The sequence below is a fragment of the Prionailurus bengalensis genome, chromosome A1 (assembly GCF_016509475.1).
Source record: "Prionailurus bengalensis isolate Pbe53 chromosome A1, Fcat_Pben_1.1_paternal_pri, whole genome shotgun sequence".
Taxonomy (NCBI): Eukaryota; Metazoa; Chordata; class Mammalia; order Carnivora; family Felidae; genus Prionailurus; species Prionailurus bengalensis.
The window spans coordinates 82219535-82233038 of NC_057343.1; the positions used below are offsets into that span (position 1 = coordinate 82219535).

At 52.3% G+C, this 13504-nt stretch overlaps 1 protein-coding gene across 2 annotated transcripts in view; it reads left to right on the top strand.

Moving 5' to 3' along the window:
* The window catches only part of ATP11A (ATPase phospholipid transporting 11A), a 121178-nt gene that overhangs the window by 66655 nt on the left and 41019 nt on the right, over positions 1-13504 (top strand). For both annotated transcript variants that reach the window (XM_043583092.1, XM_043583101.1), the window contains exons 5-12: positions 2775-2882; positions 3508-3636; positions 5653-5756; positions 6218-6268; positions 8816-8880; positions 9734-9815; positions 11121-11271; positions 12389-12586. In XM_043583092.1, coding sequence (XP_043439027.1) covers positions 2775-2882; positions 3508-3636; positions 5653-5756; positions 6218-6268; positions 8816-8880; positions 9734-9815; positions 11121-11271; positions 12389-12586 — 888 coding nt within the window. The remainder of the gene's footprint in view (positions 1-2774; positions 2883-3507; positions 3637-5652; positions 5757-6217; positions 6269-8815; positions 8881-9733; positions 9816-11120; positions 11272-12388; positions 12587-13504) is intronic.

The following is a 13504-nucleotide window of genomic DNA, read 5'->3' on the forward strand; positions in this document are numbered from 1 at the left end:
GCATCTTTTCATTGATGAGTTGCCAGAATTCTTTATGTGCTCCAGATAAAGATTCCTTATCTGCTGCAAACTTTTGAGCCCAAGGATTTTTGCACTTCGGTGTTGATACATCAACCTTCCATTTGGGAGATCTGGATAATTTGTAAAATGGCAGCTTCTAGTGAAATGATTGGTGGTCAAATTCTTGCTGAAAAAGCCATGCTTTCCTGGTGTTATCCTTTAGATAAAAATAAAGAGAACAAAACATGTGCTTTACATGAGATGTGGTATGAGAACAGCCATGGGGTGACAGTGGGTGCCAGTGTTGCGGTGATTTTCTGTAGGCTGAGGAAGGACGTAGAACGGAATCAGGTTCTAGTGTGTGTGCGTAAACAGCGCCTCTGGGTTGTCTTCTGCCGGCCTAGTGGGTCCTCAGTGTGAGAGTGTCTGCATTAGTGTTTTTTTAATACAGAACTGGGAGCAGCATTTAAGGATTTCTTCGTATTGATTTGCGTTTTATTTCTCAGTCTTAAGTAATCTGGGAATACAGATTTGAACAGAACGATTTTGCTTCATACCCATTTGATTGGCTTTTATTTTTTTTTTAAAAGCCCAGGACCAGATGGCTTCATTGATGAATTCTCCCAGACTTTTTTTTTTTTTTTTAATTTTTTTTTCAACGTTTTTTTATTTATTTTTGGGACAGAGAGAGACAGAGCATGAACGGGGGAGGGGCAGAGAGAGAGGGAGACACAGAATCGGAAACAGGCTCCAGGCTCCGAGCCATCAGCCCAGAGCCTGGCGCGGGGCTTAAACTCACGGACTGCGAGATCGTGACCTGGCTGAAGTCGGACGCTTAACTGACTGCACCACCCAGGCGCCCCTTGATTGGCTTTTAAATGTAGAAGCCTGCAGAGCAACCAGGGACAATAATGTAGTGAAACGCATCCACTCTCCGCTGACGGCAGTGTGGTGGTGCCATGTTAGAAAACCATTTGGCACTAATGGATGAGGCAGAAGCTGTCAATGGTGGGACCCGTAGTCCAAGGGTGTCCAGTATGTGCAGTTGGTGTGTATTATATGTGTCTCAGAGTACATGGGGGCCCCACAAGGTGTCCTGGGATGTTCGTTGCAGGCCTCTTTGTGGAAGAAAAACTAGGGACAAGATGTCCTTCAGTGAGGTAACAGACGATATGTTCGTTACACGTATTGGGGTTATTTGTGCAGTAGCCACGTAGTGTGGAAGACGTAACACTGAGTGACGCACTCAGTTACAAAGGAAATACTCTGGCCTGACCCGCTGCCTGGCTCCACGAGCACAGGCCCTCTGCCCCCTGAGGCTGCGTGCCCCCCAACACTCTGTGCCTCCCAGGATCCGTGTCCCCTGAGGCTGCATGCCCCCCCACACTCTGTGCCCCCTGAGGCCGTGTGCCCCCCACACTCTGTGCCCCCCCCCCAGGATCCATGCCCCCCTGAGGCTGCATGCCCCCCCTGCATTCTGTGCCCCCTGAGGCTGCGTGCCCCCCCCTCACTCTGTGCCCTCCAGGGTCTGTGCCCTCCAGGCTGTGTGCCCCCCCCGCCCCCGGCTACATGTCCCCAAAGGGTTTGTGGAAGGGTGTGTGATGGCCCCCGTGTGGCGGAGCTCAGTGACTGCCAGGCTGCCGGGCTGCCTGGCGCACAAATGTACCTGTGCTCTCCCACCTCACCTTTGCCAAGTGCAGCTCTCCCCCTCCTGAGCCCCTCACCCCATTCCTGAGGGTACCTGGCTTTCTGCCCCTCCACCTGTCCCCTGCCCCTCTCCTCCTCACCTTCATCCATGCTCTGGTTCCTGTTCTGGACGGCCCTCGGCCCTCCCCTCCTCAGCCCTGCTTCCCCAGTGACCCCAGCTGGCACATGTAGGGGATGCAAGGCCTTTCCTTGCAGCTGAGAAAGCCCCCTTCGGGGAGCACCTGGGTTGTCCCAGGTGGGCGCTAAATGGCTTCTGACAAGCATCTTGCCAACTCTGTCCAAATCCCCAGCGACTCGAGTGCGCCCTCCATGGCCACCCACCCACCTTCCCAACTGATTTTCTGCTTGCCCCACGCTGTCTGCAACCCTCCAGGCTGGCCCAGCCTCTGCCACACCCACGTCTGCTCCTGAGCCCTCATGCAGCTCCTGTGCTGTGGTCTCTGCCTTACAGGACAACCACTCAGCATCCTCCAGGGGCGGCTCAGACCTTCTCCTCTGAGCCCCCTGCACACACATCTGCACACGTACACTGTGGTCATGCTGCCAGCAGTGGCTGTGACGTGCTCCCTGGGGCAGGGAACCAGGTGAGGCTCTGCCTGGGCCTGCAGGAAGGGGCACGGGGGACCCCTGCCCAGATCCTCCCGCCTGAGCTGGTCCCGGCGCCTCTGAGGCCGTGGCCATGGTGCTGACGGTGGGCAGCCAGGCGTGGTCACCCCAGTGGTCTCTGGCACAGACAGAGGAGGCGTGTCCCACAGGGGAAAGTTTAGAACCCTGCAGCAAAAGTCAGGGCTGGTGTGTCCCGATCACTGGAGGCACGAGAAAGCAGGGGCTGACCTCCTGGAGGGAAGGATGGGGCAGGGTGGTGGCCAGGGCCATAAAGAAGTAGGTAGATTTGGGGTCCATTCAAGGGAAAAGCGCAGTACTTGCTGGGGGGTGGGTGTCAGTGTGAAGAAAGGTGACTTCTGCCCCTCGCTTGTCCACGGCTGCAGCGGGACGCAGGTCGCAGCCGTGGCCCGTCCGGCAAAGCCTAGAATGATGGGCTCAGGGCCGTCTTCTCTCCCCTCCAGGGCTATGAGGACTGGCTTCGCCATAAGGCGGACAACGCCATGAACCAGTGCCCGGTGCACTTCATCCAGCATGGCAAACTGGTCCGGAAGCAGAGCCGGAAGCTGAGGGTGAGTAACACTGGTGGTTTGTTCTAGCCCAGACGCAGAACAGTCCAAACCCAGAACGCGGCAACATGGCGGGTGCTACGTGAGCTCAACCTCTGTCTGGAATTGCTTCTTTACAGCTGGAGGCCAACCTCCTCCCCAAACGCTTCTTACTAAAACAGGCACCTTCCACTATCTGTTTTCTTAACTTTAATTTTATTTATTATTTTCAAGTTGTAATAGACTTGATTTTTTAGAGAAGTTCAGTTTCACAGACCCCATCAGGGTTGTCTGAACTTTATGAGATTGTACTCACCAGTCACGATAGAGAAAGTTCTAACATGCTGTTAAAGAATTTATTCTAGAACAAGGCAAAGTCATATTAATGTGAATTCCATTGGTTGGAAACTGTGAAAATAGGGACAGAAACCTCACTGAAGCCTTCGTTTTAATTTCCTGTTTCAGTGAACCATTCATGCGTCATTATCTGTTAAATGTTGGCATCACTTAGGCAGTGGTTTTCACACCTGGGCTAGCCAGTGGGAAGCATGTACCCAGACAGGGAGTGTGATTGCTAAGGTTTATCCTGAGGAGTGCTCGCTGGGACCCCATGGGGCCGCTGCACCGAGGCTGTCTATCTGTTCTGCAGGTGGGGGACATCGTCATGGTCAAGGAGGACGAGACCTTCCCCTGTGACTTGATCTTCCTCTCCAGCAGCCGCGGAGATGGGACCTGCCACGTGACGACCGCCAGCTTAGACGGGGAATCCAGTCACAAAGTACCGTGCCTTTCATCTGGGGCCACACAGGCCCTGCCCCAGCCCTGCTGTGCCTGCAAACACAGTGCTCCCAGTGGTCACAGGGCACCCCAGGGGGCTGTGCTGGCCATGTGGCCCCTCAGGGTCTGTGGCAGCCAACCACGGTTAACAGAGGCAACTTCATGTTATTTCTTAGCTGTGCCGTTTAGCCAAGGGGCCAAATTAAGGATGCAATGAGTAGACTGTGGGAATTTTGAAATTTTTCATTTAGTGTCTTGGCTAGACTAGAATTATGTAAAAAGCCACACAAGAGTCTAGATTTTAAGTGACTGTTAGTTCAATGAGTGCCTTTTTGTTAGAATATCTTCGGGATTTTCTGAACTTATAATTAATGTCTTGTACTCCATGTGGAGCTCTGTTCTGGCAGTTGGTGCTACAGAACTTTAATGATCACGAAAGAATAGAAGATATCACTATTACTTTTAAGGATTTCATTATTTAAAAACTGGAAGCTTCCATGGAGTTTAGGGAAGTGAGTGTAGCTCAGTGGGCCCAACCGTGTGGGAGGTGTCAGCCAGCTGTGGCTAATAGTGGAATTTCGCCATGAGAAAGAGAGGTTTTCTTTCTTTCACGGATAGTTCACATCCTTGCATGAACCGTGCGGGACTTTTTGGGCACATTTCCTACATACAGATCCCGAGAGACCTAACATTCTGGCACCACTCATACTAAGTAAGGAAATCTCGGGAGATCGGTGACTGTGGTCTCGGGGGTGCAGGGACACCCGGTGCCCCACGCATCCCTGGCTGTTGGCAGCGGGCTGTCCCTTGCGCCCGTCCTGCGGGAAGGATGCCCCAGCGTCGCTAGCAAGCGGGTGCTGCAGTCTCCGGCCACATGACTGTTCTCCACGTGAGATGTGACGGCCATTGCCCCCACACATTGCTGGCGGACGCCCCCCTGCACCTTGCTGGCTACATGCTCAGCATCCCGTTTGTGTTTCTCTGGTGTCACCTCTGCACATAGGGTTTGGCCTGGAGGCTGGAGTTACATGAGCCCTTTGCTTAAAAGACAGCGAGGCCCCCACACTGGTCACATTTACGGCCTGTGTGGCCTCGGGCAGGCACTTTGAACTTCCCTGCAGTTTCAGCATCCATGGGACAGACTTGTCTTCCAGGGGCTCTTGTGAGGATAGACTTAGAAAGTCTCCCAAAGCCCCAGGTGCACAGCGGGTGCCCCAAGGTGTTGTAGATACTGCCGCTGCTGCTTGAGTGTGTCTCCTGCTTGTTTTGATTCATGGCGCCCTTTCCTGCCCACACTTGATTTCTGGGAGGCCCGGAAGGCATTCAGAGACATGCTGTCTTTAGCAGGCCCTTGCACTCCGACTCCGAGCCCAGGCGTTCACATTGGTGATGCGTCTGGGCTGGGGCATCAGCATTGCCTGGGTCGTGTTAGAAATGCCATTCTTGGGGCCCCCAGACCCAGCACGTCTGCTCGGGGCTGGCCCCGCTGTCGCTGCCCCGCAAGCCCTCCAGGGTCTGAGGCTTGCTCGGTTCTTGGAACCATCGGTAGAGGCCCAGTGGGCAGCCGTGTGGTGAAAGCTTACGCTCACCAGCAGCACCAGGCAAGGATGGTGTGATGCCAGGGACACCACCGTGCACACAGTAGGACCTCACATGAGGAAAAGGAACATTAACTCTGTCACAATGGCAGATCCAAGTGTCCCACTTTACAGAGGAATGTCCCACAGCTGTTAGCTTGAAGTTGAGGGTGGCAGGCAAGAGCGGAAGTTTCTGGCACCTAATAGAGGAACAACAGTAGCCCCATGTGATTCTGTAACTTGTTAATACCCGTAAACTGCGTTACACGTTCACTTACATGTTACTTGTGTGAACATTTTCTCTGATGTGGTAACTAAGCTTTGTCATCGGGCTTAGCTGTGGGCACAGCAGATTAGACGTGGGTGCTGCCCCCGTTAGAGGGGTGCCAGGGTTGCGTTGGTGGTTTGGTGGTGAATTCACCTTTCTTGTCTGTCTGCAGACTCACTATGCCGTTCAGGACACTAAGGGGTTTCATACTGAAGAAGATATTGACGGCTTGCACGCCACCATTGAGTGTGAGCAGCCCCAGCCCGACCTGTACAAGTGAGTCCCATCTGTGCTCCCAGTAACTACCTTTGTCCCCCCAAGTGTCCTTGCTCTGCACCGGCCACACCCAGCACCATGCTTGTTTGGAAAGACCGTGTAAAACCGTTGCATAAAAACGAAGACCAAACCAGAAATATGTCACTTAGAAATTTTCATGGTTCAGCAACATTACGATCTATAGCCGTTTATGCAAATATTTGGACTGGCTTTAATGAAACAAGCTTATTGAAGAAAAAGTAATTTTCTGTGACGTGAGGAACCGATTTTAAGGAAAATCCTTAAAGTCAAGGGCTAATAAGGACAGAAAGTAAAGGGGGAACAGGGGAGGAATTTAGGTAAAGATCCCAACCCGCGAGCTTCCCGGCGGGAACTGGGAGGTGGGTGCAGGGAGCAGGAGGGCGCCTGTCCCTGCGTCTTGGCCACCGCTGCAGGCAGTGACCCGGCTTTTCTGTCGCCAGGTTTGTCGGCCGCATCAACGTCTACAGCGATCGGAACGACCCTGTGGTGAGGTGAGCACAGACGCACTTGTGGGCGTTTTCACCCCCGCTGTCAAATCCAAGTGAATTCTTAGATTACTGATAAGAGGTTTCCACTGCTGCTGCTCCGTTGGGTTTTGAAGACAGAATTCTGCTTTACAAAAGGTCCAGCTTCTGCTGTCTTTTGTGCCTTCTCTTGTGAACACAGCTATATGTGCCAACACCTGATGGCACTCACGGAAAAAGTTCTCTCCCCAGTGTCAGGAGCCCCTCTAACCGTTAGCCGCTGCCCCCGTTGGAAATGCCCTTTGACCTTGTAGACAGTGAGGTTGAGGGATTCCTGACATTTTATCGGAACGTAAGCACCTACTCACAGTTGTCACTGGGACAGTTTTGGTTCTAGATTGTGTCTAGATTTAAGGGGCTGTACCTCACCGGGGACCATGTGGGTGGTAGGCAGGTGTGCTCACCTGTCATAGTCTGGGACCCCTCACACACGTGGGTTGTGGACAAGGACCCGCACCCGCCAGGTGTCAGCGCTGAAGCCCGGGGGCCGCACCGTCTCCCTGTGTCTGCAGGCCTGTGGGTGTGTCTTTTGGACGTTGCTACCCGCTCTGGAGGGTTTTGCTGCCCAGGTCGCCGAGACGGACAGTTTAGGAAGTTGACTTTGAGTAGGATTCAGACTTGACCTTTTCTGTAAACCTCACTTGTTGGAGACATTCTTGTTCTTCCGATTTAAGTGGTCTCCGAACCGTTGATATCCTGGTGTCACCTTATGTGTCAGAGAAAACCACTGCCTAGCAGTAAGAACTATTTCAGGGAGACTTTGATGAAAATAAATTGTTACTGAAAGGTAAGCCCCTGGGGCCTCTCTCCTCCTACAGTCTTGAAATTCTGTTTTCTAGAAATGACTTGTGCACTTCACATTTTAGCACTGGTACCCAGTAGTGCTAGGGAGGCCGTGGGGCATGGCCGTGGTCTTTCATAAACGGATGCTAATCCACAGGGAGTTCCTGTGGGGAAACAACCTGTGCTTCTGTTTCTCGTCAGCATTAGCATCTGAAGGAGTAAGTAGAGAGGGGTTCGTTCACCATGCCGCTGGGATGAGCCCGAAAAAGCCAGCCGGCTTTTCGTGGTTCATGGTCAGATGAAGTTTAGCACCGAGCAGTGGGGAGGTAATTACTAACATATTTCACGTTTTGATACTAATTCTTGTTTTGCTTTTTAAGTATTTATACTTTCCAGCAGACTTTTAATACATGAGTGTGGAAGGCGTTTATATCTGTGGTGCGAGCGAATGGTGATGGATCACGTATCCTGTTCCTAATCCACTCAGAGTGGTACTTCTCCATCCTCTGTCCAAACTAGATGCACAGTTCCTTTTAAAGTAAATTATTTTACACTTCCCAGAGACACCTTTTTAAAGGGCCGCTTGCTTTCACGAGCACGTCCAACAGGAGCTCTAAGTGCCGCTGGCGGAGGCTGGCGGTACGGGTAACAGGAGATGACCGTGCATGCGCAGCCTCCGTGGCCATCAGGCCGGGCACGCGTGTCCAGACCACAGGGCCGCCCTGGGCAGGCACGTCCGGTCAGGTGCGCCCCAGCAGCAGCCTCCCCACCCTCGTTTCAGCCAGCAGGGGTCCTGAGCTGCATCGGTTAAGCGTACGGACGCACCACAAGTACGTGGCATTTGTGGGCAGCTGGCTCCCTGGGGCCAACGCCCGTGGCACGCGCTGAAAAGCGACAGCGCTTGCCTTCGCCCCACCAGGGAACGTGAGCGCGCTCACTGAGCAACGCTGGCAAGGCTGCAGCCTGTGCCTCCTTCTCTTCCTCCTGGGAACTGACGAGAATCCAAACCCCACAAAGGCAGAGGTTTCGTCCGTGGCCGTTGAGGGCGTAGGGCCCTGCTCGTTCCTACGCGGATGACTTTTAAATTCCTTGGCCGTGGCTTCCCCAGAGCGGCGGCACATGGCGGTTCCGGGTTTTGAGGCCACCTGCCCCTGGAGGGTCCGTGTGGGTTTGCCCCCCACCCCGTGTTGATGACTGCACACAGAGTTCCCAGCCCCTACGTCTGAAAGCAAGACCAGATCCCGTGAGACTCGTGGAGTCTCTCTGAGGATGCGGTGGAGTCCACCAAAGCCTCCCGAGTCACAGATCATCTTTTCTGTCTCCCTGAACGGTCGGGGGCCCCCAGCCCAGTGGTGCTCACAGGAGGCCTGTTAGGAGCGCGTGTCCAGGCACTGCTGGTAGGACCCTGCGGGTCAGCCCGCCTCCGTCCACTGGCCTGGACGGGCTGGGAGCCCGCGTTCCTGACGGGGCCGCACACGTGCCGGTGCCCTGAGGGCAGGTGCTGTGGAGTGCCAGCCGCTGGGTCCCACCACAGAGTGGTTCTTACCCCCAGGGGAAGGCCACATGCTCTTATGAGGAGCCGGCTAACTTCCATAGTCCAGATAGAAGCACCTCTTCGGAGACGCTATTTCTTCTTGGAACCAAGTCTGTTAGGTGCAGGCCTCGATTTTGTGCCTGTAGCACCTTCCTCTATTTGCTGCATTACTGTCTCTGGTCCCTCTATCCTTCCAGGCCGCTGGGGTCAGAGAACCTGCTTCTCAGAGGAGCGACGCTTAAGAACACTGAGAAGATCTTCGGTCAGTGTCTCGGTTGGCTAATTAGTACTAACAGCTTATAAAGTTAAGGTGCACAGAGCAGTTAAAGTCCACAGTGCTGCCACAAACGAGCTCTCCGTGCCCTGAGTGGACTCTGGCACCAGTGAAAACCCGTGCTGAGGATGACGAAGCAGTGAGGTCTCAGGGTGTCACTTGCGTATCAAGTGCCTGTAGTTTTTGACTTAGAAACATAGAGTCATGTCCACGAGAGAATTCACAGTCTGTTTCCACAGCAGATTTCTCTCAACGCCTGCATATCTTTGGTAACGTCTCCCATTTCTGTGGGTTATGTTTGTTTTTTAATTGAGACAACTTAAAAATATACACATGTGCCCCGTTGTCAGAAAACCCAATATCTTAAAACTTGAGCTTCAAGAAAAAGTAGAGATTGATCTCTACATGGGAAAAAAAACAAACATTTCTTTTTTTTTTTTTATTTTTTTAATGTTTATTCATTTTTGACAGAGAGACAGACTGTGAGCAGGGAAGGGGCAGAGAGAGAGGGAGACACAGAATCCGAAGCAGGCTCCAGGCTCTGAGCTGTCAGCACAGAGCCCGATGCGGGGCTCAAACTCACAAACCGCCGAGATCATGACCTGAGCCGAAGTCAGACACCTAACCAACTGAACCACCCAGGCGCCCCTAAAAAAAAACATTTCTTTAGTCTGAAGAATCCTGTTGTGGAACTCTTTTTATGAACAGCTAGCTTGCCTAGTGAAATTTAGAATACAACTTTTGTCCAAACTTCTGTATTTACTGCAGCTGTGTGCAGCTTCCTGCGTGAAGGCAAGGTTAGCCTGTGTTATTGTTCTAACTGCTGTCTTCTGCCTTGCAGGTGTTGCTATCTACACGGGCATGGAAACCAAGATGGCATTAAATTACCAATCAAAATCCCAGAAGCGATCTGCTGTAGAAAAGTAAGTGTCAGTACCCCTTTGTTTGAAGTGCGTACAGCTCCATGACCTGGAACCATCATGAGCCCCTGTAGACATGAAAGCATTTTCCTTCTGGCTTCATTAGTAATTCCTTCATGGTCTCTAGGGAGACAGCAGCACTGGGCATTTAGACAGATGGTCTCATTCTGCGGGGCAGCAAATGGCTGCATGCGTTCAGCCTGTGTCTGCAGGCTCCCTCCTGTGGACACCTAGAGTCCCAGCAGCTCCTCTCACCAATCCATGGAAACGTCAAAATCGGGTCACTTTCAGCTTTGGGGTTGTTGGAAACCGTGTGTTTTTCTGAGGGAAACATAAGCAGAGAGAACAATCTTCCTTTCGTTAAACAGTAAAATCCTTATTGTGATGAGTCAAGGACAGAGTTGAATTTGCGAGAAAATGTGGCCCAGAGTGTTGTCTTACTTTCCTTTTGTTCAAGTGCATCCTTGACTTGGCGGTGGTTACAAGTTATTCCACACGGCGGGGGGGTGGGGGGGTGGGGTGGACTTGGGGATCTTTGGGAAGACTGTCAGGTGTCTGCTGCCTGCCTCAGGCAGGTTGGTCTCAGAATGTGATCCTGCCATCTCCGTCCATCGACGGCCACACCGAATATGAAAATGGAGATTTGGCTCTTAATAAGCAAGAATGCTCTGTTTCCAGGTGTTACCTTGATGAATAGGTTTCAGAAATAAATACTGGAAACTCAAGCCTTCTTCACAAGATCCGCTGAGCCATTGAGCAGGGATTCAGCCTTTTTCCTATTCGGAGGGCATTTCTCTCCTGCCCCAATGGTACTGGGGAACTCACTGGTTGGAGCTTAGTGGCCAAAGGGTGGACATCTGGGTGTCTCTGAATCTTGGACTCCCGGACCACACAGTCGGCAGTGTGGCTGCGTGAACTGCCCTCTCCTGTTCTTGAGACTTTCCCTGTGGCCCCAGAATCACACGCCAGTGCAAGCTTCTGTTCTCATGGTGACCGTGCCAGGTGATGGGGCGGGGGGTGGGGCTCACACGTTGCTCTGTTTCCTGGTCACGCATTTGGCTTGAGGTCCATCAACTGTCTACACAAAAGCACTATCAACTGTTATATAAATAAAGTTTAAAAAACCAACTCTGCTGTCATGTTTCATGAGTTACAGGATGCATCTGTGAGAATGAACTAAAATGGAAAAGTTTTCATCGGAACCATCCTGATAACACGCCCGCCCCAGATGCCTGGGAACACAGCACGGAGGGCAAGCAGGTCCCTCGGGAAGCAGTGACTAAGTATCATTGCTGTCTTGTGTTGTAGATCCATGAATGTGTTCCTCATTGTGTACCTCTGCATTCTGGTCAGTAAAGCACTGATAAACACCGTCCTCAAGTACGTGTGGCAGAGCGAACCGTTCCGAGATGAGCCGTGGTATAATCACAAAACCGAATCGGAAAGACAGAGGAACTTGGTACGGAAAGTGCGTCCCTTTGCGGTGACCAGACCGCCTGTAAGCCATTGTTATGGCAACATGGCAGGAGAACAGGAGGCCTGGGTTGGTGACATCTCTGTCCTGGAAGCGTTCACTGATCTCGGTGTGTCGGTGGTCTCTCCCTGCGGACCGCACTCGCCCCTGAGCGTCAGTGGTCTCCCCCTGTGGACCGTGCTCGCCCCTGTCTTGGTTGGGTACTGGAATGTATACTCTGGAAAGGGATTGGCCCACACAGTGAATTCATTAGGGCAGCACCGTAAACATTTCCAGAGCTTCTAGAACCCAGCACAGTGTCCTGTACTTAGAGGCCGTTCAGCAAATGCTCAGTGAGGATCATGAGGCAGATGGGGCTGACTTACGGAGAGACTAAAGAAAGGAGGAACATGTCAGTTATAAGAAAATTATGGTAAGAACTGATTGCATTTCCCCTTGGGGTTCGGGCTCAGTTGCTCATGTCTATGAAAACCGATTTTCCCTAAGCCAGGAGTTAAAATCATTTGACTGAACCTTCTCCACTTAAAAGAGTACTGTTTTCTTCCCTGAGTTAACACCTGAGCTATGTGCCTCCAGAACAGGTAGCACTGGGTGCAGAGCGGGGCCACGTGCGGGTCCAGAGCAGAGTCCTGCCTCACCTGTGTTCAGTCGGATCTCCCACAGAACTAAATGGCTTAGAGATCAGAACAAAACCGTGCAGAGAAGTCCTTTCTCCTAGCCTTATTTCTGGGGCTGGGTTATTACCAAGTAAGTTTGGAAACATGTCAGAGTCTGGAAGCAAGTGTGGAACCCTCAAAATGTGCAGTTTCCCGCCAGCTCTTAGGAGGCAGGCGCCTGTCTCCCCCAGTGTGACTATCTCACAGGTGACCTGCCCCTTGCCCCCGCCACCAGTATAGGCCTTCTCCCTGTCTGTGGCCCTCATGGTGCTAAAGTCAGGTGACTGGCCACTAAGCTGTGCCTGCCCCCAAATAATGTGTATCTTTGGATTTGAAATAAACACCTGTATTTACAGATAACACTGGTGCGACCTGAAGGGAACGCTAAGTGTCAGATCTTCGTGGTGTTGGTGATGGGACGCGGGAATCACGCGGGGCTCTCTCAGTTCCTCAGGGCGTTCACGGACTTCCTGGCGTTCATGGTTCTCTTCAACTACATCATCCCGGTGTCCATGTACGTCACGGTGGAAATGCAGAAGTTCCTGGGCTCGTACTTCATCACCTGGGATGAAGACATGTTTGATGAGGACACAGGCGAAGGGCCTCTGGTCAACACCTCAGACCTGAACGAAGAATTAGGACAGGTCAGTGTGTGCGGCAGCCTCTTCCCCAACTTGTAGATGATCGTGCCCTCCGTGCTGTGTTCCCAGGCGTCTGGGGTGGGCGTGTTATCAGGATGGTTTCGATGAAAACTTTTCCATTTTAGTTCATCCTCACAGATGCATTCTGTAACTCATGAAACACGGCAGCAGAGTGGTTTTTTAAACTTTATTTATATGACAGTTGATAGTGCTTTTGTGTAGACACTTGATGGGAAATTAGCTGTATTAGCTGTTTGATAAAAGCTCACCGTGCGGCTGCAGTGCTGCTCATTCTGGCTTTTCATGCCATGAAGGCAGGGAGACCGTGTTTCACAGGCAGCACAGTCCGCTTTTCTGGGTGATTCCCTTTCCTCAGTCTGAAGATGAGCAAAGAGACACCTCCGAGTGTCTGTGGCTGGGTGGATTGCAGGGGTCAGACACCTCATTGCACACTGTTGGCCCGAGCTCTTCGTATCTGAGCTGCTTCGTCTGTGAAATGGGCCTGATACCTGCCCTGCCCAAGTGCAGGGTGGGCTGAATGGGGTGTTGGCCGGTGTGCATTGCAGCTCAGGGCCGCCCAGAAGAGGGGCAGAGCCCGTGCACGCCCATCCACCGGCCCCACAGCTCAGCTCCATCGCTGTGCCCCAGCCTGACCCTCTCCTGGCTCTTACGTCTTGGGAAAGGGCATTTGGTAAATGGTGGTTCGTTCATCTTTGAAAAGAAAAAGGAAAAAAACAGGAAGAAACTTGGAAGATTTTTGCAAAGAGGGCCATTTTAGACTGGCAGCTGAAATCCACCCCCTACAGAACAGCAGTCTGTAGTAGACGCACAGACTCAGGTGGGGGCCTGCAGCACTCCCCCCTTGGGTCAAGGGGGTCTGTTCCCGAGAGAGAACTTGCTGGTTGGTGAGCATGGCTCTCA